The sequence below is a fragment of the Esox lucius genome, chromosome 9, assembly GCF_011004845.1.
Source record: "Esox lucius isolate fEsoLuc1 chromosome 9, fEsoLuc1.pri, whole genome shotgun sequence".
Classification (NCBI taxonomy): Eukaryota; Metazoa; Chordata; class Actinopteri; order Esociformes; family Esocidae; genus Esox; species Esox lucius.
The window spans coordinates 19961104-19987124 of NC_047577.1; the positions used below are offsets into that span (position 1 = coordinate 19961104).

A 26021-nucleotide genomic window follows, 5' to 3' on the forward strand; every position below is an offset into this window, starting at 1 on the left:
TTTGGCTAAGGTGGCACGATGTGAAACACATCCATGTCTCTCACTGCCCTGTCTTCCTTTCCTGCCACAGGACCGGCTCTACTTTGTCATGGAGTTTGTGAACGGCGGAGACCTCATGTACCACATCCAACAAGTGGGCAAATTTAAGGAACCTCAAGCAGTGTAAGACAGCCCTTCCACTCTCTTTCCTGGTTTTAAAGTCTTCTGTCTGCGCTGGCTAAGTGGATGGACGCAGGGCCGTCTAACACAGAGACTGTCGTTGCAGGTTCTACTCAGCAGAGATCGCTGTCGGCTTGTTTTTCCTGCACAAGAAAGGAGTCATTTATAGGTGGGTCTTCTGAGACATTTTCGTTGAAGCATTTTCCCTTGTAATGTTCTCTCATCCAGAGCCTCTTACTGTAGCGAGTGTGGACATTTTCATTCATTCATGGTTGAATCAGCCGATGTCACCGTTTAAAAGTTAGGCTAACAGAGGTGGTGTAGATGAGTGAAGGGGGTTCTGGGATCCTGGTGGTCTGGTCCATGTCACATGATGCGGGTTCGTCCTGCAGGGATCTGAAGCTGGACAACGTGATGCTGGACTCGGAGGGCCACATTAAGATCGCCGACTTCGGCATGTGTAAAGAGAACATGTACAACGGGGTGACCACGCGCACCTTCTGCGGCACTCCTGATTACATCGCCCCTGAGGTATGAGCTCCGGGGGCGCTTGTGGGTGACGGGGTTTGAATGGTTTGTGTGTGTGTGTGTGTGTGTGTGTGTTTGTGTGTCAGATAAGGTCATCTTTGGAATTCTGGGCCTGGATCATGGTGGCCATCTAAATCTCAGTCGACAAATCAGGACAGACACACTCAGACAGACACACAGACACACACACTCTCACACACACACACACACACACTCAGACACACTCACACACACACACACACACATTCATGACTGCAGCTGACTCACAACTGACAACATCCTTTGTGCCTTTAGGCTAGTCCAGATTTATCACAGAGAAGCCAAGGTTTACTTATCATTGAGTCTTTACTCAGTAGCATCCCTGTTTCCAAAGAAAGCCCTCCTCTTCCAGCCTCTTCAAGGATGGGGACTGAACGTCAGTCAGATGTTTGGCTTAATATGACCTCTAATAACCTGATATTAGTTATCATTATCAATTTATGACTAAGACATTACCACATGTAAGGTTGCTTCTATCGGTCTGTTTGCTGCAGACCGTTCTTTAGTTAAACGACAGAGCTTTTTGGGTGAGTATGTCCTTGGTGTGAGGTCAGTCTCCAATCCCTTTCCATCCATTAAAAAAAGAGTTTACTTCGAATCCAGTTTTATTTTACTTATCTAGTCTAGAGCTGCAACCTTCTGGGAGGCTTGCGGGGACAAAACAAAATTCTCTACTATGGGTGGGGTGTAGTGGTTGACTGGGTCTTTGGGTGGCCAGGCTCGACTTGGATTCCCAGTCAACTATGTCCTCTGACTGGGATTTTGGGACCATCAGTGAATTAATTGAAAGTTCACCTAATTGGTATTTCTCTAATTAAATTAAATGGACCCTGTATGTTTGTTTCTTTTTGTGCAAATTACATTTTGGGGAAGACCTGCTATTCTCTGCATTTGTCTGGGTGTGCAAGGGCTTAAGTTACCACACTTACTGTATATATGATAGTGAGTGCACGTTGTGTTTTTCTTTGTTGCTATTGATTTGACTGTGCGTGTGTGGGTGTCTGTGTAAGAGTGTACCGTGTGTCTGTGTTTGTGTTTGCCTGTGTCTCCTGGTTGTCAAGACACATGAAACAGATTGTTCGCTCCCTGGTTGTCTGTCTCTCTCATCCGCACCTGCATTACACCTCATGACACTTAAACACATCCTCCCCCTGCTCTACTTCCTCCTCCTCTGTTTACCTCACCCTGACATACATAAGCAGCCGCCCTCCGTTGGCCTGCCAAAACTGCACCCGTTTCCCTACAAAGGGCACTCCGTTTCCCTACAAAGGGCACTCCGTTTCCCTACAAAGGGCACTCCGTTTCCTTACAAAGGGCACTCCGTTTCCCTACAAAGGGCACTCCGTTTCCCTACAAAGGGCACTCCGTTTCCCTACAAAGGGCACTCCGTTTCCCTACAAAGGGCACTCCGTTTCCCTACAAAGGGCACGCCGTTTCCCTACAAAGGGCACGCCGTTTCCCTACAAAGGGCACGCCGTTTCCCTACAAAGGGCACGCCGTTTCCCTACAAAGGGCACGCCGTTTCCCTACAAAGGGCACGCCGTTTCCCTACAAAGGGCACGCCGTTTCCCTACAAAGGGCACGCCGTTTCCCTACAAAGGGCACGCCGTTTCCCTACAAAGGGCCCGCCGCTTCCCTACAACGGGCCCGCCGCTTCCCTACAACGGGCCCGCCGCTTCCCTACAACGGGCCCGCCGCTTCCCTACAACGGGCCCGCCGCTTCCCTACAACGGGCCCGCCGTTTCCCTACAACGGGCCCGCCGTTTCCCTACAAAGGGCCCGCCGTTTCCCTACAAAGGGCCCGCCGTTTCCCTACAAAGGGCCCGCCGTTTCCCTACAAAGGGCCCGCCGTTTCCCTACAAAGGGCCCGCCGTTTCCCTACAAAGGGCCCGCCGTTTCCCTACAAAGGGCCCGTCGTTTCCCTACAAAGGGGACAAGATTCGGTGTGGGCCACAGCCTTGATCAGTCTGAATGGGACGCGCCGACCACCATATGCTAATGTGACCTCACCAAACGCCTAACCCAATTAACGCAGCGGGATGATTCTGTGGACAGGTTGGGGAGAGAGGGAGGCGAACGGGGGGAGAGAGATTTGTCGCCGCTCTGAGTCTTGACTCCTGGGTTGCACTCAAGTCCTACTTTGACAGCCTGACTCTTCAAGTGTCTTCGGCTCTCTCTGAAGAATGTTCACACGAATCGTGGTTATTGTCCTATGCTAAAGTCACTGCTCTCGGTCATGACAGCCGGCAAAGTGGGGGGGGGGGCAAGTTGTTCACCAACACACTGTTTAAAAGAGCTTATGTCAGACGCATCTTTGCAGGTAGCGTTCGTACGTTCATCTGCACTGTAGCTACTATCTACAACTGCCAATGGACTCCGTTATCCATTACAAAATCCCAACCCCACCACTTCAGGCTCCTCAGGTTGAATTAGCCCGCTCGCCTCATTATATGTGGCTTTTGCGCAGTTACTGGATGCGGTGACAAATCCAGCTTTTCAGACAGGAGCTGTTTGTTCCTGCGCTGTTGCGGGGAGAAGGTAAGAGAGAAAATAGGAAGATTGACGGACTGAAAAGAAGGTGCAGGACCCAAAAGAGAGATGGGGAGATGTAGGGGAAGAAGTAGTACAGGCAAGGAGAGATGGACAGAGAATTAAACCCAACCATAGACCAGGCTGAAGGGAGAGGGGGGATAAAATATGGATGACTGCCAAGCAAATGATTGCTCCTAGTTTAAAACCCCGAACCCCTTAGAGAACTGCTGACATTAGCCGTATGTTCATCAGGCATGTTCTGGGTAGCAGTTGCCTTGAAAATCTAGGAAAAGCTAACCGTCCATTACCATTTTCACATGAAAATGTTAAGTAATTTCGCAGGCCGCCTAATCCGAAGCGACATACACTAGTACACTCGCGCATTTATATTTTAAGCCTTTGCCAAAGTTGATGCCCAGTTGATGGCGTGGTTAATCCTATTCCCTTAGTCATATACAATATGCAAACTGAATGTCGGTCCTTACAAGGGTGCCAAAAAGCCTTTCTTTATTATAATAACAGAAAAGGGCAATGCACAAAGAGACACAAATAATGTGATCATAAAGGAGACCAGGAGAGCTACAGGAGTGTTCAGACTGCCCCAACACACTTCACAACAAAGACAGCAGGGCGACTTTCACGCCAAAAACCTACAAAACATACAGTATGCAAACAGTTTCACCGTTTACCGCCGTTGCACTTTCCTGTCCGGCTAAAAGATCACTGGTGCCTGCTGTAACCGTTTCTGTAATCAGGCCAGCCTGTGTTTTCTGGTGTTTTGCCCTCAATGTATTGTCTTCAAGTGAGATGTTTGCTAGTTCCTGTGTCAGGAGCAGTGGTGCCATTGGAAGCCTTGAGTAGCCTTGACCGTGTTCTAGAAATGTCATGTGGCATTAGGCCTGACAGGAGACATCCATCAGCGCACAGATGTACACATACTAACGGCACAAGGGTGGGTACTTTTACAGTACGTGCAAATACACACACACACACACACACACACACACACATTATGTCAGACAAGCCCACTTGGCCATAGGCTTTCATGGGATGTGGAAAGTGAGAGAAAATGTTACGAGAGACTCGAGCAACATGCAGAGATCTGTCCCATTCACGTTCCAAATGCTGGTAAATCTGGGGAGACATTGACTGGGACAGACACAATCAATCACATACGCAAGTGAAGACTGCCCCCTACAGTACATGTTTCACACAGACACACACACACCAACACACTAACACACCAACCGTATTCAGACTCCGCCAGACAGTGCATTTCATGGAGTTTAAGGTCACCACGTCCAAAACACTAACAGTCTAGTGGCACTCTGACAGGCGACAGGCAAGGACGTAGGTGTCACATGGATGCTCGTCCCGGCTGTGCCCGAAATGGATCAAAATATCACCAGACTCTTGTTGCTCTCACCTTTTGCTCTTTCTGTCCAATTCTCATGATACCCCGAGATGAAAATGCATGCTTGGGTCCGAGGTTACGTCTACTAATTCACCGGTACATCGGCCATGGGTATGTTAAGGCAAAATAATGAGCCAGAGATAGAAATGTCTGGAAAATGACTTGGCCGGAACAGAAGTAAATATCAGCAGTGTTTGCCAGCTACTCGGTAAATAGCACAATGTGGTGAAGGTACTTAGGTTGTCGCCATTGTAGTCATTGTAGATACAGTGGGGAGAACAAGTATTTGATACACTGCCGATTTTACAGGTTTTCCCACTTACAAAGCATGTAGAAGTCTGTAATTTTTATCATTGGTACTCTTCAACTGTGAGTGACGTAATCTAAAACAAAACTCCAGAAAATCACGTTGAATGATTTATAAGTAATTAATTAGCATTTTATTGCATGACAAAAGTATTTGATACATCAGAAAAGCAGAACTTAATATTTGGTGCAGAAACCTTTGTTTGCAATTACAGAGATCATACGTTTCCTGTAGTTCTTGACCAGGTTTGCACACACTGCAGCAGGGATTTTGGCCCACTCCTCCATACAGACCTTCTCCAGATCCTTCAGGTTTTGGGGCTGTCGCCTGGCAATACGGACTTTCAGCTCCCTCCAAATATTTTCTATTGGGTTCAGATCTGGAGACTGGCTAGGCCACTCCAGGACCTTGAGATGCTTCTTAGGGAACCACTCCTTAGCCACTCCCTGGCTGTGTGTTTCGGGTCGTTGTCATGCTTGAAGACCCAGCCACGACCCATCTTCAATGCTCTTACTGAGGGAAGGAGGTTGTTGGCCAAGATCTCGCGATACATGGCCCCATCCATCCTCCCCTCAATACAGTGCAGTCGTCCTGTCCCCTTTGCAGAAAAGCATCCCCAAAGAATGATGTTTCCACCTCCATGCTTCACGGTTGGGATGGTGTTCTTGGGGTTGTACTCATCCTTTTTCTTCCTCCAAACACAGCGAGTGGAGTTTAGACCAAAAAGCTCTATTTTTGTCTCATCAGACCACATGAACTTCTCGCATTCCTCCTGTGGATCATCCAGATGGTCATTAGCAAACTTCAGATGGGCCTGGACATGTGCTGCAAGATTTTAATCCATGACGGCGTAGTGTGTTACTAATGGTTTTCTTTGAGACTGTGGTCCCAGCTCTCTTCAGGTCATTGACCAGGTCCTGCTATGTAGTTCTGGGCAGGGAGCCCCAGACCGAGGGAGATTGACCGTCATCTTGAATTCTCCCATCCCAGCCTTGTGCAGGTCTACAATTCTATCCCTGATGTCCTTACACAGCTCTCTGGTCTTGGCCATTGTGGAGAGTTTGGAGTCTGTTTGATTGAATGTGTGGACAGGTGTATTTCATACATGTAAAGAGTTCAACCAGGTGCAGTTAATACAGGTAATGATTGGAGAACAGGAGGGCTTATTAAAGAAAAACTAACAGGTCTGTGAGAGCCGGAATTCTTACTGGTTGGTAGTTGATCAAATTTTTATGTCATGTAATAAAATGCAAATTATTTATTTAAAAATCGTACAATGTGATTTTCTGGATTTTTGTTTTAGATTCCGTCTCTCACAGTTGACGTGTACCTATGATAAAATGACAGACCTCTACGTGCTTTGTAAGTAGGAAAACCTGCAAAATCGGCAGTGTATTAAATACTTGTTCTCCCCACTGTACATCAGATCCATTATCATCATGGTTACCCAATTTTGGGTGGTCTACAGTAGCAGAAATATACTCTGTTTCTTTTATACAGTAAAATATAGTATCTACTGGCAAAACATGAATGGCAGTAGAAGGGATAGACCTCTTTAACTGGTGTTATGAAGTTACGTAGGAGAAAAACTTTCTGAGATCCCCAGTGTAGAGTATGTTAGAAAATATTATGGTTTTGGTCATTCCATTACCTCTAATGGATTAGTTGTGGCTAACATCGTCTGTGACCTTTCTGTTTACCAGGATGGTAAACGTGTTGAGTTATGTTCCCTGCTTTAATTCACAGTGAAGCAGAAAAAGACACCTTTGGTCAGTTTGTGAATGATTACATTTTGAGTACACAAGTGTTTGACATTTGACTTGAAAGGAAACATGGCATCGAATTACGTTTCTCCTGTCCATTATTGACCATGACAAAGGTCATGAGTATTTTCCCATGTCTGGCCTTAAGGACTATTTGGTATTTAACACCAGAAGAGCCCTCATTTTGGCCAGTGGAGAGTCATTTTAACTCAGACATTCTAATAGCTTGATAAATCTTTTCAATATGCCTCTAAAACAATTTCATTTTATTATTTTATATATAGTGGATATAAAAAGTCTACACACCCTTGTTAAAATGCCAGGTCCTTGTGATGTAAAAGAATGAGACGAAGATAAATCACTTTTTACACTCAGGATACAGCCTTGAAGAACTCCTCTTCTTTTTGAAAAATATTGTGTATGTTGATCTCAAATTCTAATGCTGTACTTATTTCAAATGTACATAGATTTAATGGTTTCATATGTTTTTCCTCCTATACCACTTTGGAGGATGTTGTAACATAGTCCATTGTGCCAAACAGAATGCTTTTCAATTAATGTGTAGAGTAAAATTGTGATCAGTAGTGTGATGCTTTGGGAGGAATCCAATTGGATTTTTACTTACATTGTGCTCTTTGAGGAAATGTAATTTTTTTTCATTTAAAATGCTAAAAATTACTTCCCCAGATTACTGCTAACACAGATGCCTCTGTAATTGTTGGGATCAAATTTATCTCCAGTTTTATAGATTGGGGTAATAAGTCCTTCACTCCAAATGGCAGGGAAATCTCCAGATTTTAGGATGATACTGAGCAAAGCAGACTGCAGGTCTGGAGTGCTGTTGATGAGTATCTCGTTTTTTATTCTGTCGGGACCACAAGCTCTCTCTCTCTCTCTCTCTGTCTCGTTCTCTCTCTCTATATCTCCCTCGGGAGTTGAAAGCCAAGTACATTAGCGGCATAGCTCTGATCATCCATAAGCAGGGCATATCACCTATGCATATTTAAATATTAATGTGTCTTTAACCTATATGGGATACTTACTGTCTTGAAAGGTTAGTGTTAGTGCATGTGAAGAACTTCTTAAGTCAAGTGTACTAAGATGTTACAACCTTCTGCTTTTGAGACATCCTCTTTAAATTAGATCACACAAAAAAAAGACATGCGCGCGGCTCACGTGCCCCCACTCCAAACACACACATGAACAGAGACACTTTTTCCTATAAGTGAGGAAAAGAGTGTGTGCCCCCACTCCTCATTTTCCACCTCATCTCTCTGACATCATTGTGAATATTTTATTGATGACTCTCCCCTGGCCTTCCTACACTGCTCTCTATGCGTCTCATCTCCTCTCTTGTATTCTCATCTCTTCTTTTCTCCTGTATTCTCCTCTACTCTATTCTCCTCTTCCCAGTATTTCCAAATCACTCACTGCTGAAGGCGGTAGTGTTGATTCATAAATTGTGACAGAATTCAGGAAACATGGCTTATCGCAAAATGTTTTTCGCTTTTTATAGCAATTTATAAAGGTCCAGATTCAGAGCTTTGTAATGGTATATAATACAATACTGCTTGACAATGTTATGGGAAAGATACGCTGCTTTAAAAGTTGATACTGTTCTACTTAGTTCTGAGAAAAAAGCCTTGAAAGATTGACACTTGACAGAGAGCTGGTCTTTGTTTACACCCATTCAGCGTAGTTCACACCCTCTTAGGCCTTAACCCCACACAGCTATTTAAGAAATGGGGACACTGACCTTGTGTTAAACTGGTCTGGTTAGTTTCAAATAAACACATACATTTGATTGATTGATAGATATAGTATTTATAAAACCCTTTTTACATCAGCAGTTGTCACAAAGTGCTTTTACATCACCCGGCCTTAAACCATAAGGCGCAAACAACAGTAGTGTTGAATTTCAGTGGCTAGGTAAAACTCCCTAAGAATGCCAAAATTTAGGAAGAAACCTAGAGAGGACCCAGGCTCAGAGGGGTGACCAGTCTTCTTCTGGCTGTGCCGGGTGAACATATTGGCCCTCATTTATCATTCTTGCGTAGAAACGGGCGTATATGTTGGCGTAAGATTTTGCTTACACTCCTCTCATCGCCTGATTTATGAAACTGTGCGTACCTTTAAAATCCAGGTGTACGCAATACCTTCCCTTGATAAATGCCGCGGATGAAAACGATCGTCATTAGAATAACACGCCCCTATATATTCAAGTCTCCGCTTCCCCCACGCCCTCATTTTACGCCATGGACACACGGAAGACGGCAAAAAAGAGAAACTTCTCTGACGTGGAGATTGAGACGATCACCAGGGAGGTAGAAAGAAATACAATTGTTTCATTTGGCAGTTTAAAAAGCGGAGTACCATTCATTCACATTAATAATTGCATGACAATTTGTAATATTCGTCTTATTATTTCATGATATTTATTATTAATAACGTTTATTGTTATTTAGAAGAAGAATGTCGTTATTATTATTATTTCTATTATTATTTAAAAGAAGAAGAATGTCAGTTTTATTATTTTGTCAGTCTGAATTATATTTTGGTAATTTAAAGCCTTTTATTACTGAAACCAGTCCATGCGCAACTGCCGGGCCTAACCCTGAAACGTCATGTAAAGCGCACAGGCTCGCATCTGAAGGAATACATATAAGTCAAATGCTTTGGTAAAGTCACACAAATGAAACCTTGAAGTCCATGTTGCACAAAAATAAACACTGAAGCTTGTAATTATGTTGTTGTTTTTTTTACAGTGGGTCATAATATATCATATATTTTAGTTTGTCAGTGCGTTAGGATTTTTTTTTCTGCGCATCTCCGCACTAACTCAAAACGTGCGTACACCACCTCCTGAGCTGGCGTAGGATTTGAGAGTGCCGTACGCCAAAGTCCATATTGATAAATCTCAAAGTCACCGTGGTTTTGGGTGTACGCCAGGTGTAAGTTGGAAATTTGGTGTACGCACTTTTGATAAATGAGGGCCATTAAGAGTATAATTGTAATAATTAATAAATGCATCTGGGCTGAGTCCAGAGTCTATTTAAACTTAGTCCAGGTCGGAAGCATGACCAGATGGACAAGGAAAGGGACAACACTGGGGAGGTGTCAGCACAGTGGCAGCTGAAATCCTCAGGCATCGTCTTGATCTGCAACAGAACCAGGAGAACTTTGGACAGTGGCAGCAATGGGTCTTTCAAGCCAGGTATTCTGCAGGTGTAGGCCAGGACCTCGTATCCTCTTAAGTTTAAAACTGACAGAGACTGGGAAAATTCAGAAAATGCATGCCAGACTACACTTCATCATAGACCATGCTGTAGAGATTAGTCTTTAGTCTTTAATAGACACTTGAAAGTTTCTACTGTAGTGGAGCTCTATGAGAAAAGGCCCTGCCTCTGGCTGTTTGTTTAGAAATTCTAGGTACAATTAAAAGGCCTACATGTTGCGATCGTAGATTACGTGTAGGTATGTATGGCTGGATCATTTCAGCAAGGTAAGTAGGAGCAAGTTCATGTATTGATTTATAGGTTAACAATAAAACCTTACAATCAACCCTAACAGGCAGCCCATTTTTTTGTTCTAGTTAGGATTCTAGCAGCCGTGTGCAGCACTAATTTAAGCTTATTTATTGATTTGTCATAAAAAGCATGGATTAGTTTTTCTGCATTAGTTTTTGATAAAAGGTTTCTGATTTTGGCAATGTTTTGAAGATGAAAATAAGCAACTCTTGAGACATATTTTATATGTTCATCAAAGGAGAACATCAAACCAAATAAAATGTAAGTTTTTTCACATACACTTGATACATCAGGTATAAACAGTACAGTTAAAGTAGTTTAGTAGCAGGGTTCATAATAAATAGTAGCAGCAATGTAAGTGCAAATAATTTGCGTGCAGGTGGACAGCCACTGAGCCGTTTAGCAGTCTTACTGTACTGATGGACTGGGTTGTGCACATATCATACAGTGAGGGAAAAAAGATTTGGTCCCCTGCTGATTTTGTATGTTTGCCCACTGACAAAGAAATGATCAGTCTGTAATTTTAACAACCAATAACAACCAAATAATCCAGAAACATGCATGTCAAAAATGTTATAAATTGATTTGCATTTTAATGACTGAAATAAGTATTCGACCCCTCTGCAAAACATGACTTAGTACTTGGTGGCAAAACCCTTGTTGGCAATCAGAGGTCAGACGTTTCTTGTAATTGGCCACCAGGTTTGCACACATCTCAGGAGGGATTTTGTCCCAGTCCTCTTTGCAGACCTTCTCCAAGTCATTAAGGTTTCTAGACTGATGTTTGGGAACTTGAACCTTTGGCTCTCTCCACAGAATGTCTATGGGATTAAGGTCTGGAGACTGGCTAGGCCACTCTAGGACCAACTTGTTAATTCAAACGTCCCGGTGCCGGGACACCAAACGTGTGCAAAGTGTTGTAAATATTTTTTTTTTGTTATTGGCATATTATATATGTGCAGAAAGCTAAGAATCTCGTGAATCTAACTGCAGTACACAATTTAAAGTAGCTATTACGGAGACTAACTCCTATGCAAGTTTGTGAGTATAGTCAACATCCACAAAAATGGCATCACCAACAGTGCGCACCACCCCCACAAATCTTCAACCAAACTTGACTATTGCGCAAGACGCATAGCTGTCGCTGCTCACAAAACTATACTCTGCATTTAAAGTTTAAATGGCTACTCCTAAGTGGAAAAGCAACATAGGAGACCAATTTAGACTAGATCTTTGGAAAGAAATCATGGACTGTGAGTCAAGCAACTTGGTGAGTAAAATAAGATAGATAGTTATATAGTTTCTGAGCATTTACTGTCAATTGGGTCACGTCATTATAGTAGATTTCAGTTCATAATTTCCTTATATGTAACCAATCTGTGATTTGGCTATGACATTTTGTGGCTGTTTCTTATGGCCTATTCATCCCCATATTCTCCCTGAATAACCAACAGTGATTCAGGAGGTCCCTCTGGCTCTTGACCCCCACTGTGACGCCATCATCTGACTGGCCATTTCAGAGATTTCCCAGAAGTCGATAAGTCTCCCCCTTCTTTCTCCTATTCCCTTCTACTCTTTTCCTTTCTACTCCTGCCAACTGTTTGCTTACTATCTATGTGTGTAAGGAGGCATAGATACCAGATATAGATAGATAACATCATATGTGGTGATCTTACATATGATGCGAACACCACATATAATGTTAGATCACACATAATGCAAAAACCACATATGATGCAAACACCAATTAGGCTGTTAGATTACCAAATATGATGCAAACACCACACGTTAGATCATTGGACCCACCTCCTTGTGGCACCTCCTGTTAGTATCTTTATGAAGGAAAGCAAATTTTCCATCATGTATAACATTCCTGAGAGTGTGTAACCCTTATATTAATCACTTTTGCACTGTTGTATGTTCTGGGTATGTATGAACTTGAAAATTCATAATGTGTCCAAATTGTCCAATTTGGCACAAAGTGGCCAATCTGGAAAGGACACTTTGCCTTGCTTTACAAAAGAGTAAGTAGATCACTGAATTTTATATCAAGTGGCCATGAAACTTTACCCAGATCCTGCTGACATCTAGTAGATCAAGTGGAAAGTTCCTCCAGGTTACTAATCCATGTTTGGCCTTCCCCACTGCAACTCAAACATGATGCAGAATTTAGTTTTTTACCAAAAACACATGTTTTGGTTTGTTTTATCCTCTGCCAAATCTATTGTGTTATACTTTCCTGCATTCATTTATAATAATTCCTGCAAACTACAGAGTGTCTCCTTTCAAATGGTACCAAGAAAATGTTTCTACTATATTCAGGTCATGAGCTACAAGCATTTAGATTTGGGTACATCATTTTAGGCGGAAATTGACTTTTTGTGCCCTTCAACTAACAGGTTAATGTGCTTCTTCTTGTGCCACTACTTTGTTGCCTTGGCTGGAATACCCATCCATGACCCATTTTCAGTGCCCTGGCTGAGGGATGGAGGTTCTCCTCCCAGATTTGACAGTTCTTGGGGTCCTGCTCCAAACACGGCGAGTTGAGTTGATGCCAAAGAGCTAGAATTTGGTCTCATGACCACTCCACTTTCACCCAGTTATCTTCTGAATCATTCAGATGTTCATTGGCAAACTTCAGACGAGCCTGTATATGTGCTTTCTTGAGCAGGGGGACCTTGCGGGCGCTGCAGGATTTTAGTTCTTCACGGCGTAGTATGTTACCAATTGTTTTCTTGGTGACTATGGTCCCACCTGCCTTGATCATTGTAGTGTAGTTCTTGGCTGATTCCTCACCATTCTCATGGTCATTGCAACCCCACAAGGTGAGATCTTGCATGGAACCCCAGACCGAGGAAGATTGACAGTTCTTTTTTGTTTCTTCCATTTGCAAATAATCACACAAACTGTTGTCACCTTCTCACCAAGCTCCTTGGCGATGGTCTTCCAGCCTTGTGTAGGTCTACAATCCTTGGACAGCTCTTTGGTCTTGGCCATGGTGGACAGTTTGGAATCTGATTGATTGATTGCTTCTGTGGACAGGTGTCTTTTATACAGGTAACAAACCTGCATTTTTCTGGATTTTTTTGTTATTCTGTCTCTCACAGTTCAAATAAACCTAACATTAAAATTATAGATTGATCATTTCTTTGTCAGTGGGCAAACGTACAAAATCAGCAGGGGATCAAATATTTTTTTCCCTCACTGTATGTAAACATTTTAGATTGGAATTTTAAGTATTTAGAAAAATAACCTTCAAGTCAATTTATTTCAACCAAAACAATACATATACGTAAAAAAATTATTTAATTGAATACACACACAATTATTCGAATACTAAATACATTTCGGGTTTTTCAAATATTTGACTATCCGTTCCCATCACTTTTTGTCTACTCATAATAGCTGGTCATATTCACACACACCAGGATGAACGACTGGTCAATCAGATAGCTAATTACCAATAATACGCGACTTTGGAAACATAACAATAGCTATGGAAACATAACAGTAGCTCGGCATAATCACCCATCCCCTGAAACTCACCTAGCTATCTGCATTGATGGTCCAGCTAGAAAGCCAACATACAAGAAATGTTACAGTATTATTTACTAAAGTATAAAATCATCAGGCAAAGTTAGCAACCCAACAAACAAGCTAGACACCTGGAAATGTTAGCTAGCTGGTAGGTTAACAGCTAGCTAGTAGGTTAACATCATTACCTAGATTGCTAACGTTAACAGTAATGTCAGTAGCTATAGCTAGATAACTAGCAATACAAATAACTTTGACAACTTTCTGAAAAGGAATTCTGTAGCTAGTTAGCAAACGTTAGACATACCCGTATACATGTAGGAAAGTTTCACGGCAGACGGAATAATCCTCTGATTGCATACTATGTTGTTTATGTTTGGTCTGTTGACTTTCATTGTCTGTGTCATGGATGCCATGGTTGCCCTTTCTAAAAGTAATCTGTGGACAGTTGTTTTGTACAAGACGAGCCAGCGTTTTCATTTCGTCCATCTCCGCATTTCCAATAAAATGCCTGTATTTTGTCAATTTCTTTGCTCATACGCTGCAGGATATTCCACTGATTCCATCGCACGGTCAACATCTGATCGTACAGCACTGTACTGTACATCTCTCATTCTCTGACAATGTTTTGAACAGTATCCAAGTCTGGGGTTTCCTCTTTGTCCGATTCATCTTCCGAGTCTGAGAGGGTAATGGCATCATTGTCCTCCAGAAAGTATTCTCTCACAACTTGTTCTCACTCAGTATTGTTAACAACGGCAGCTAAATTCAGGGAAGTGATTGAGAGCTCTAGCAACACATTTGCACTTATCCATGTTTGAAATTCCCGGGACACTGACCAAGTAGTCACGTTAGTGACTTGATAGACCAACCAGAACTCAGTATGTCAGCATGTCCCGTCCCTTTATCTCAGCCAATACAGGAAAAGTCATGTGTTTTCCACTGGTTAAACAAGGGTTTGAGTTTTCCATTTTATTCATATATACACTTAGCATACTAGTTATTTAAGTCACTTTCAAGTTCACAACTTCAAGAAGGCATTTCTGCCAAAAAGACAAAATGTCCCAGAACATGTTTTACATCTTACAAAGAGCTCTCCTGAAAAGTAGTAACATGCGACTTAAGCCCAGTTTCCTGAATTCTGTCATTTTGTCTTTTGAATGAATGGTTTTACAAATTTGTATGCATATTCAATGTTTCGAATAATGATAATCGTGTCTTGCTCCCTTCAATTCACTTCTGTGAATCCCCCTTAGGGACGTTAAAACTATGTAGTAGTAATCATTTCTCAAACTACTGTTTAACTTAATGAACTGTGGGAGGAGGGATGGAGGGAGACGGCAGGGAGAGAGTGGGTGAGGAAAGTATAGTTACATCATATACCAGAACAAAGAAAGAATGAACAGTGACCCGTCAAGCTTGAAATCCTTACAGTGGATACAGTGTTAATGAGTAAGGGGGGTTTACTCCTTGCCCTGTGCATCATTGAGTTCTGCTTACGGGTGTATGAACTTTGCTCCCCTTATGGATTACATAACTGTGCTTCAGTGAATTCTCCTTATGGATGTCATTACCCTACATCGTGGCATGCCGGGCGGTCCCACGTCTCCCTTAGAACGGCTGAAATGGTCAGCAAGTACGGAACAGCAGATGGTGAGGCCGGTTGACAGGTCGTCCCTCCGGAAGAGGACGCTAATGCTAACAGGAGCTAGACTGACTGCTGTTGTTACCGCGGAAGGCATGTGTCTCTGGACCTCCCAGGCGCTGTCTGTCAGCAGTAGACGTGGCGCGTAGACATTGTGATTGGCTAATATGCACATCCGCGTGTCCAATCGAATGAAATGTTTGCCCCGACGCTTTGCAAATGGGTGTAGACTCGCAGTGGAAGGCTGACTTGTGGCCTTCTTCCATATACTGTGTTAAGAAATGAATAGGCATGAATAGACAAAGCGGTTTGAAAAAAAAAACGGATAGCAAGAGACTGGCTGTTTTTCAGGGCGTACCGACACAGAGTGACTGGGCGGAGGTTTGAGGTAATTGCATGTGGTATGTAGATGCAGTGTAGGAGGGGGTATGGTAACTCACCAACATGACAGAGGATTAATAATAGCAGCTGTGTGTGTGTGCGCACGTGCGTGTGTGCCCATGAGCGAGCGTGTGTGTGCGTGCGTGCGTAAAGTAGGGTCTGTGCCGAAAGGTGACCACGAGGCGAGTGGAGTGTGTCCTGTGCTCGAGGTCTTCCTGTGTTTGATGCCGAGAGGGAGAGTGCCTGTCTTTGTCTGGTCTGTACATTTTGCCGGCATTTCCACTGGTCTTTTGATGTGCTAACCAAACACGGGTTATCTAATCCCATCTCAACACTCAAGGGTAATGTACAGGATAGGATGGTCCTAATGGAACTGTTCATGTTGTCTTTCTCTCTCTCTAGATTATTGCATATCAGCCGTATGGGTTGTCAGTGGACTGGTGGGCCTATGGCGTTCTGCTCTATGAGATGTTGGCCGGGCAGGTGAGTGTCCCCCCGTCACCATTAAAACACACACACGGGTACATGCAAGTCACACACGGGTACATGCAAGTCACACACGGGTACATGCAAGTCACACACGGGTACATGCAAGTCACACACGGGTACATGCAAGTCACACACGGGTACATGCAAGTCACACACGGGTACATTTTTCAGGTTTCTACATTGAGCAGAGTTTTTCACGCTCGTCGTTCAGCTACTTGGATGTGTTTATTGACATAAACAAGGTCTTGTCAACAACTTCAAATCCAAATAAAAGTTACATTTCAATGTAGTTACAATGGAGCTTCACAATGGAGCACAGAACACAAAAATAATATAATATGACCCAAAATAAATACAGATTCCACTCAGGGTTGCCGAGATAAAGAGCCTTAATAAATTGGATGTCACTACATTTGCATAGTAAAGTATGTCAGCGGTTTTCCACTCCATAGGGGGCAGGGTGCCTATAAAAGGGAAGGGCACAGTTTTTCACTCCATAGGGGGCAGGGTGCCTATAAAAGGGTTAGGCACAGTTTTCCACTCCGTAGGGGGCAGGGTGCCTATAAAAGGGAAGGGCACAGTTTTTCACTCCATAGGGGGCAGGGTGCCTATAAAAGGGAAGGGCACAGTTTTTCACTCCATATGGGGCAGGGTGCCTATAAAAGGGTTAGGCACAGTTTTCCACTCCATAGGGGGCAGGGTGCCTATAAAAGGGTTAGGCACAGTTTTCCACTCCATAGGGGGCAGGGTGCCTATAAAAGGGTTAGGCACAGTTTTCCAGTACAGACGATGACTTGGGTTTGGGTACCTGCTGGTCTGGGGCTGTGGTGTACGGTAGCCTCCTCCCTTCCCGCTAACTGGGCAGAAACTGACGTCCTCTGGGGCTTGAAACTTTGTTACCAACTTTTGGGTTTACAACCCTTATATGACATCTTGCCATACACAGAGTCACAGCCCAGAAAGTAGTGTGCTTGACACGTGACCGCCAGGTTATATGTTGGGGAGGTGTGTGTAAGTCTCTGTGTGTGTGTCTCTGTGTGTGTGTGTGTCTCTGTGTGTGTGTGTGTGTGTCTCTGTGTGTGTGTGTATGTCTCTGTCTGTGTGTGTGTGTGTGTGTGTATGTCTCTGTCTCTGTGTGTGTGTGTGTCTCTGTGTGTGTGTGTGTCTCTGTGTGTGTGTGTGTGTGTCTCTGTGTGTGTGTCTCTGTGTGTCTCTGTGTGTGTCTGTGTGTCTCTGTGTGTCTCTGTGTGTGTCTGTGTGTCTCTGTGTGTCTCTGTGTGTCTGTGTGTCTGTGTGTCTCTGTGTGTCTCTGTGTGTCTCTGTGTGTCTCTGTGTGTGTGTGTGTGTGTGTGTGTGTCTCTGTGTGTGTGTGTGTGTGTGTCTCACTGTGTGTGTGTCTCACTGTGTGTGTGTCTCTGTGTGTGTGTGTCTCTGTGTGTGTGTGTGTCTCACTGTGTGTGTGTGTGTCTCACTGTGTGTGTGTGTGTCTCACTGTGTGTGTGTGTGTCTCACTGTGTGTGTGTCTCTGTTTGTATGTGTGTGTGTGTGTGTGTGTCTTTGTTTGTGTGTGTGTACACCTCTCAAGATTGTTCTGTGCAGTGAGTATCAGATGAAGAGCGCCGACCACAGCCTAGCTATCACTTGCCAAAGGGTTCAGTGTAGTGGAAATGAAAAATCATACATTTATGAAGTGTCTAAATGCACACATTATGGTTTGTGATGATAGAAGTGGAGGAGGAAAATAGCTGGACCATTTAGTCCATTTGGCTCCAAGCTGGCAATTTATTTTCTGAGAATGTAGTTCTTCCATCTTTTTCCTTCCTTTTCTGTTTCTAATATATTACTTATATTCTGTCCTGTCTGTCTTTTTCTTTCCTGTATGTGTCTCATTCTCTTTTTCCCCTCTGTGCCCGCCCCACCAGTCAATGCCAATAGCTTAATTAATGACCAGGCCCACTCTGTTTCTATGTCCAGTCAACTACATTCAAGAATGAAACTTCTGTCATCCAGCAGTATAAACGGACTGAGAAGGATTAGAATACACTTTAAACTCCTCTAATGGCTGGAAGCAGGTGTTTGGTATCCAAATAGCTAGATGTTTTTTTTCCTAGTTTTTTGGTTGACAAATAGGGCAGTAACCCATTATTTTGAAATGGACTTAGAATTGACATAACAAATTTAACAAAAAAGCTATTGTCGGACACACTGAGCACAGAAAAGCATGTCATACTGGGATTGTAATTTATGTTTTTCAAAGAAAATATTTCCTTTTCCTCCTAAGCTAGTTTAAGCAGTCCTGCGAGGCCAGCCGTGACGTCTGCCAGTTTGAGTAGCTCGCATTTCATTCATTTATTTCCTTTTTCATTTATTACCGCAGTTTTCCCTCCCCTTCCAGTACCTAGAAGGGCAGTTTCCGTTTACTGCTCCATGTGGACTCCAAGTAAATCTCGACGAGCTGGCCAATCACCGCCGAAGCCTTTAGATGGCACATGGGCACTGAGGTCACGCCCTCTCTAACTATACATAAACAAGGGAGTTCGCAGACAACCACCCCTAACAGAAAGTGTCGATAAGAGCACGATGTGACGAAGGCAGTCCCATCTGACCATCTACCTCGCAAGGCAGTCCTTCTTTGAGCTGGACCCCCTGTGCATGGTGCCGCGGGCATGTTGCGGTTATACTGCCAAGCAGTGACTTAGACTGCTGCGGGGCCCTCCGACATTTCTGATCGTCTAGGTCAGAGGTGTCAAACCGGTTCCACGGAGGGCCGAGTGTCTGCAGGTTTTTGCTCTCTCCTTGTACTTGATTGGTTAATTAGGTCACTGATTGGTTAGTTTCTACCCTCACCTGGTTGTGTAGGTCTGAACTAGGAACCAATTTATAGGAAAAACCAAAAACCTGCAGACACTCGGCCCTTTGTGGAACCGGTTCGACACCTGTGGTCTAGGTCCTCTTGGGGTGTTAGCCATGCTCAAATAACATTCTCAGTCTCGCCAACATTAGCCTCATACCCAACATGCATTGTGGCTCAGTAGATTTATTTTCTAACTGTCTGCTGTGTTCTGCCCCAGCCTCCGTTTGACGGCGAAGACGAGGACGAGCTCTTCCAGTCCATCATGGAACACAACGTGTCGTATCCCAAGCAGATGTCCAAAGAGGCCGTGTCCATCTGCAAAGGGGTAAGTACCACCTTTGACCCGCGTCACAGGAGTGGAGTCGCCAGAACACATTGCCATTCACATACAGTGGAATTGGGTTTCTACGCCAGCCCCTCACACTGCAGCGGTAGTCCCCCTGTCCTCTCCTCCTGTCCATATAGAGGACAGAGAGGCTGAGCAGAAGAGGTGTATGTGACCAGAGTGGCGAGGATGCTAATAGCCAGAGCAGGTGAAGAGGTGAATGTTCTGGGGCTGAGCGGAGTGCGAAAACATGCATTGTGTCCAACCCCCACCACCAGCAAAACCCCACGGCTCACACTGTTGTTTCTCTCTAGCCTCTAGAGACTCTGTCTCTCTGTCCATCTCTGTCTGCCTCTCATTCTGTCGCTATATCCCTTTTATCACTGTCGATATGTCTGCATCTCTCTGCCTCTATATCTATTGGTGTCTATCTTTCTCTGCATTTATCGCTAATGTGCTGTGATTTATTTTTGTAGATTGGCATCTTAGAGCAAAACCATAAACCCTCTTGTTGCTAAGACACTATCAAATTTGAAAAGTTTTTTTTTTTAAAACAATAGTTATTCTAGGTCCAACCTATAATTTGAAAGGATTTTTTGTTTGATGCCCAATTTGGGGGTTGTGCTTTTGTTTGATACCCAATCATGATGAATAGCTTACTTGGGCAGATTCACAAAATATTGCTGCTAGCAAAAAAACACAGGGATCTATGGGTAAAAGAATATGATGACTTCAGGCTGTCGGTCGCAAGACAGCCAACCCCTTGGAGTTGATAATTTGCTGAGAGAAGCATCTACATCCTGTATGTATCACAATAGTAGCAGGCTTTATAGCTCTCTCACTCTCAAATGTTCTACATTGAAGTCTTTATTAGCATGGAATTTGTTAGCGGATATTGTCACAGTAAACACAAAGAAACATCAAATCACTGATAATGTTGATAATTAATATTGTTAAAATGTAAATAATCAACAAGTTATAACAAATGAACAGTTAATGTTGATAGTAGTTTGTGAGAAAGACAGGTGGTAGGATGTAGGATTTTCTCTGTTGTTTCACATGGTTTTTTTCCCTGTCTCTATTACTCTGCCTTAATCTCTGTCATTCTCTTTTTATCTTCCTGCGTTTATTTATCTGTAGTCAGGCATGTACTTTCCCTCTCTCTACCCACTCCTCTCTTGGTCAAGTAAAGAGGGGCTGATTCATCTATATTCACCAAAAGAGCCCCTGCATGCTCCAGTAGTCCCAGACTGTCTCTGTTAGTGCTCAGCCTAATGGATACATGGAGCCTGTCACGACTCATCCTATATAAACAGGGCTGAGAGAGGGAGCGAGAGCTGTGGGTTATCAGCACACTAGAACAGCCTCTAACAAGAAACAGTTCAAGGGTGAGGACAAGTGCCGTGTTAGGACGAAGAATAGGTTGATGTTTTTTTTTTCTCCCCCCGTAGCTGTTATTATTAATGTGACGATTATAATCCGTTATTATTTTATGACTGTCTGTTAGAGGAGAGGTGAAACTCATCAGCCTGACTTTTTATTGTGTCATGAGATGAGATGTAGCGGTGAAGGTTAGACCTGGGCTTTGAACCCTCTCCTTCAGCCCAAACACTCACAAACAGATCGTTGGTGCCATTTAAAATAATTAATTGAGAGATAGAGACAAAGAATGGGCTATTCCTAATACAGTATTGATTTACACCAAGGTTTTCTCAGTGTTCTTTCAAGTGAACATTATTGAACTGCTTCATTTCAGCCAGCACACATTTGCACCCAGTAGATACCAACACTACTGTTGTTTGCTCCTTGGGGTTTAAGGCCGGGTGTCTCTGTAAAGCACTTTGTGACAACTGCTGTTGTAAAAAGGGCTTTATAAATACATTTGATATATACCAAACCTCTGTCCACAGTATTTAAGTTTCGGCACAACGACTGATGTAAGTTACAGCACACTTAAGCCCTTGAATAAATTAATCAGGCGAGCTAGATCAGAGCAACAAAAACATTCCCCAGAGAGAAGGTTCCCCTGTATTCCCTCCCAAATCTGTCTCTCGGGTGTCCATTGTTTTTTACGTGTGGCGCTTCAGTCAGAAGCAGTGAACTGTGTGAGGATTGGGGGCCCGCTTGGCGTGGAGCCCCTCTCTGCCGCCGTATGAGGGAGAGGGCTGTCCCTTATTTACGGACGCGGAGGAGATGCTTTGTTCCAGTGTTCTGCCTTTGTAGATGACCCATCCTTTAAGGATTGTATGTATGTGTGTGCGTGCGCCTGTGCGTGCGTGCGCCTGTGCGTGCGTGTACGGTGCATGTTCACAAGTACTATTCCCTCCCTGCCACGCGACCACTGGGAACCTGGCCAAGATTCCAGCCATCTGCTCATTTCACATTTAGCCATTTAGCTTAACCCAGAGCGCTGACTCTGAGCCAATTTATCTTTAGATGGCTAGGTATGACCAGCACGCAACCAGTCACATTAAGTATGTTGTACTGAAGGTAGCTATCAGCATAGTCTGTGCTAGTAAGAAAAAAAGTGAGAGTTAGTTCGTGAACAGACAAGTGTGTTAGTTTCACACCACATAAAAAACGGTCAGCGGGCTTCAAGTTGGCATGTGAGCTATTGTTTCTTAATCGTGGTCCTACAGATGTCCTACAGACCTTGATAGGGTTGCAGTTATCAAAGCTTGATAATGATCTGTTCATTTGAAACAGCTTTGGGGTGTTAGGGCTAAATCATATTTGTCCTGCCTTTGAGTCCCTGGGACCATGATTGAGAACCATTGAACTCTTGCAATGTGATGAAAATTCAAAACATTTTCTATCAAACTGTTTCTAAATATTCATCCAAATTTGGGCTACATGTGTGCTGCCAAGCAATATTATTATTGTTAATATATTAGTGATGAAAAATACATGTTTTTGGTCAGATTTCGTAAGAGTCAAGATCATCAACTTAATTATTTTGGTGGCTGCTGTCCGCAGAAAACAGACATTGATTCTCAGGCTGTTTTTTGGCTTCATGTATAAATATCGAAAGGTCAAGGCAATGTATGATTTAGGATTTAGCGTTTAGTGTACACAGGCATCCTTTCTCACTGTTGATGTTGTTTCAGGCCCGGGTTTTGACATAATTCCACGGAGGACGTAGTGTCTGTTGGTGCTTTACTTTTACTTTCAATGTGTGTCCAATTAAAACCTAGACAAACTGTTCAGGAGACTGCCTAACTAATAAGTGAGATTAATTCATCTAGCATAAGCCGCCAACACTCTGCCCTCCATGGAATTGGCTTGACATCTGGGGCTTAGGGAAACACCAAAACCTGTGAACATAAACCTGACAATTACTTTTCTCCTGTCCTGACTGACACACACACACACACACACACACAATGTATCCAAGTCACAGTTCTGTGTCTGTCACAATCAGGAATAGATGAAGACAGGCTGTTGTTTTAGGTGTTTCAACCCACATTGAGCTTAGCTGCCTGCCGTCAGTGCCCCATCGTTTACTCACTGCTGTTTCAATTTGGTGAACAATAGGGATGTCGAGGTGCTCCAGCTCAGATTCCTCATTACTCTCTATGGGGTCGGGATTTGTTTTCTGCACCTTTAGCAAAGAACACCCTCTTGCACACACATTCAGACTTACACTCCTTTTCTAAAGACTGGGATCTTGTGAGGAATGGGGAGTTAGGACCTAGTAGCACTCTTAGGAAAGTACATTTCGCTGAAGCACATATCTCATTAGTAGCTAATCAGATGCTCATCAAGTATCGCCACAAAGAAAGAAGAGCCATGTGTGTGACTGTGTTCCTGCTCCTGTTCGACAGCGCGGTGTGTGTCAGCATGGTGGCCATGTTTATCTCACATACTTATACACCATCCATTCAGGAGGCCTTAAAAAGAAAACACTCTTAGAGGGTCCTTTAAGAGGTTCTTCACATAGAGGACCCCCTAAAGTGTGTTTCAAATAATTACTGTTAATGGTTCCTTATAGACCCATTCAGAAAAAGATCAACAGCTAAATGTTCTTTGAGGAGTTTAGAAAACCTTTTTATTTGAACCCTTTCAAAGGGTTCCTCAGAGGATGCATAGGGGTTCCCATAGGGGTTCCCATAGGGGTTCCCCACAGTTTTAATTTGAAGAACACCTAAATGATCCTCCAGCAAACTTGTTGTACAACCCTTTTTCTAAGAAAGTGTCAAATGTAAAGAAAAACAGAATGCAATGATGTGCAAATCAATTAAACCCTATATTCAATAGAAAATAGTACAAAGACAACATATCAAATATTGAAACTGAGAAATGCTATTGTTTCTTGAAAAATACATGCTCACTTTGAATTTGATGCCAGCAACACATACAAAAAATAAAAAAGATAAATAATCCTACTGGTTATAGTAGTGCATTATATGAACCATAAATACTTATTTTTTCCTGTCTTTTCATTTCAGTGAATGGAGGGGCTTTGTAACCAATGGCAATGACATAGCCACATTCAGACACACTCCCAGGGCGTGATCTTTCTTTATGTGAGTGGGCAGCTTTATAAAAGGGTATCTTAGGAGTCCACCGTTTTGGTAATCAAAGGAATAATGAAATTGAGAAAGAGGAAGAGCCAGCATGTGATTTTAAAACAGTCACGGCTTCGTTTGAACGCCCTGCTCCGGCTCAGTAAGACAAAACGCGTCCGTTTGATGCTTTTTCACCGCCGAGCGGTTTTGTCGTCAGAAACACCCCCACGACTCCTCCCGTCACTGCAAGCAACAACACCAACGGCAGTAGCACATTGCATCTGAGAGAGCAGGCTGTATTTAGTTCTAACCACGCCCAATCTGCCTGGCTCCCTGCCGGCCTAGATGGAGAGAAGCATGGCAGAGTACGAGGAAGGGAGAAGGGAAGAGATCAAAACTGTCCCCCCACATTAACTCTAGACCGATTCTCGTTTTCCGACTGTAAATAGATGTAAGTCTGCCATGGCTATTTCCACGGCAACCACGGAACTCCCTAATTCCTCATGACCTCATTCTGACTTCCTTCTTTTCTCCATAGTAACGGATGACCAATTAGTAGAATATGGTGTCATGACAGAATTGGTATAGGATTTCAGTGTATTTTCTCCCAGTACTTCCCTTCCTGCCCTTCTGACTCTGTGTCCGTTCCTTCATCCCGGCTGATTGCCGCAACGTGGAAGATGTAACTAACAGTTGTCTGTTCTAACCCATCTAACTTCCTCTTCCCTCCCGCTCAGCTGATGACTAAACTACCGGCGAAGCGCTTGGGCTGCGGCGCAGAGGGAGAGCGGGACATCCGTGAGCACACCTTCTTCAGGCGCATCGACTGGGAGCGCCTCGAGAACCGCGAGATCCAGCCCCCGTTCAAGCCAAAAGTGGTGAGTCACACAAGTGTACTGTACATACACTCTGAGACGCGCTGTGGTAACACACATACACGCTGATTGTACCTGCACCCCTCACAAACACGCCGACACCGCACCCACGTGGGGTAACACCACAAAGCGGCCAGCGGATTGGCTAACCAGTGGTTTGGTACCTCATGCGTTGACCAAATATGCCAAGGCCCGGTTGAAATGAGCTGTTCCCGTTAGTATCACCTTCACGATGGGTCTACTCTTCTGTTTCCGACAATTCGGCATAGTTCATTCAAAATGATTGAAGTGCTGCACGAGGCGATTCGGACAGACGTCGCAACCTTAGTCCGGTTGCCTGTCCGTCCCCACTGTCAAAAACTGTGGACGGATGCTCCCCCGATGTCTAATAACACACGCGTACACCAGACAAATGTCTAATAACACACGCGTACACCAGACAAATGTCTAATAACACACGCGTACACCAGACAAATGTCTAATAACACACGCGTACACCAGTCAAATGTCTAATAACACACGCGTACACCAGTCAAATGTCTAATAACACACGCGTGCACCAGACAAATGTCTAATAACACACGCGTGCACCAGACAAATGTCTAATAACACACGCGTGCACCAGACAAATGTCTAATAACACACGCGTACACCAGACAAATGTCTAATAACACACGCGTACACCAGACAAATGTCTAATAACACACGCGTGCACCAGACAAATGTCTAATAACACACGCGTGCACCAGACAAATGTCTACTAACACACGCGTACACCAGACAAATGTCTACTAACACACGCGTACACCAGACAAATGTCTACTAACACACGCGTACACCAGACAAATGTCTACTAACACACGCGTACACCAGACAAATGTCTACTAACACACGCGTACACCAGACAAATGTCTACTAACACACGCTTACACCAGACAAATGTCTACTAACACACGCGTACACCAGACAAATGTCTACTAACACACGCGTACACCAGACAAATGTCTACTAACACGCTTACACCAGACAAATGTCTACTAACACACGCGTACACCAGACAAATGTCTACTAACACACGCGAACACCAGACAAATGTCTACTAACACACGCGTGCACCAGACAAATGTCTAATAACACACGC

The 26021-nt window shown here is 43.7% G+C and overlaps 1 protein-coding gene across 2 annotated transcripts in view; it reads left to right on the top strand.

Annotated features, from left to right (window-relative positions):
- The window catches only part of prkcaa (protein kinase C, alpha, a), a 154675-nt gene that overhangs the window by 113900 nt on the left and 14754 nt on the right, over positions 1-26021 (top strand). For both annotated transcript variants that reach the window (XM_010889334.4, XM_020049769.3), the window contains 6 exons: positions 71-162; positions 266-328; positions 552-690; positions 16232-16312; positions 19390-19497; positions 24743-24883. In XM_010889334.4, the coding sequence (XP_010887636.1) occupies positions 71-162; positions 266-328; positions 552-690; positions 16232-16312; positions 19390-19497; positions 24743-24883 (624 nt within the window). The remainder of the gene's footprint in view (positions 1-70; positions 163-265; positions 329-551; positions 691-16231; positions 16313-19389; positions 19498-24742; positions 24884-26021) is intronic.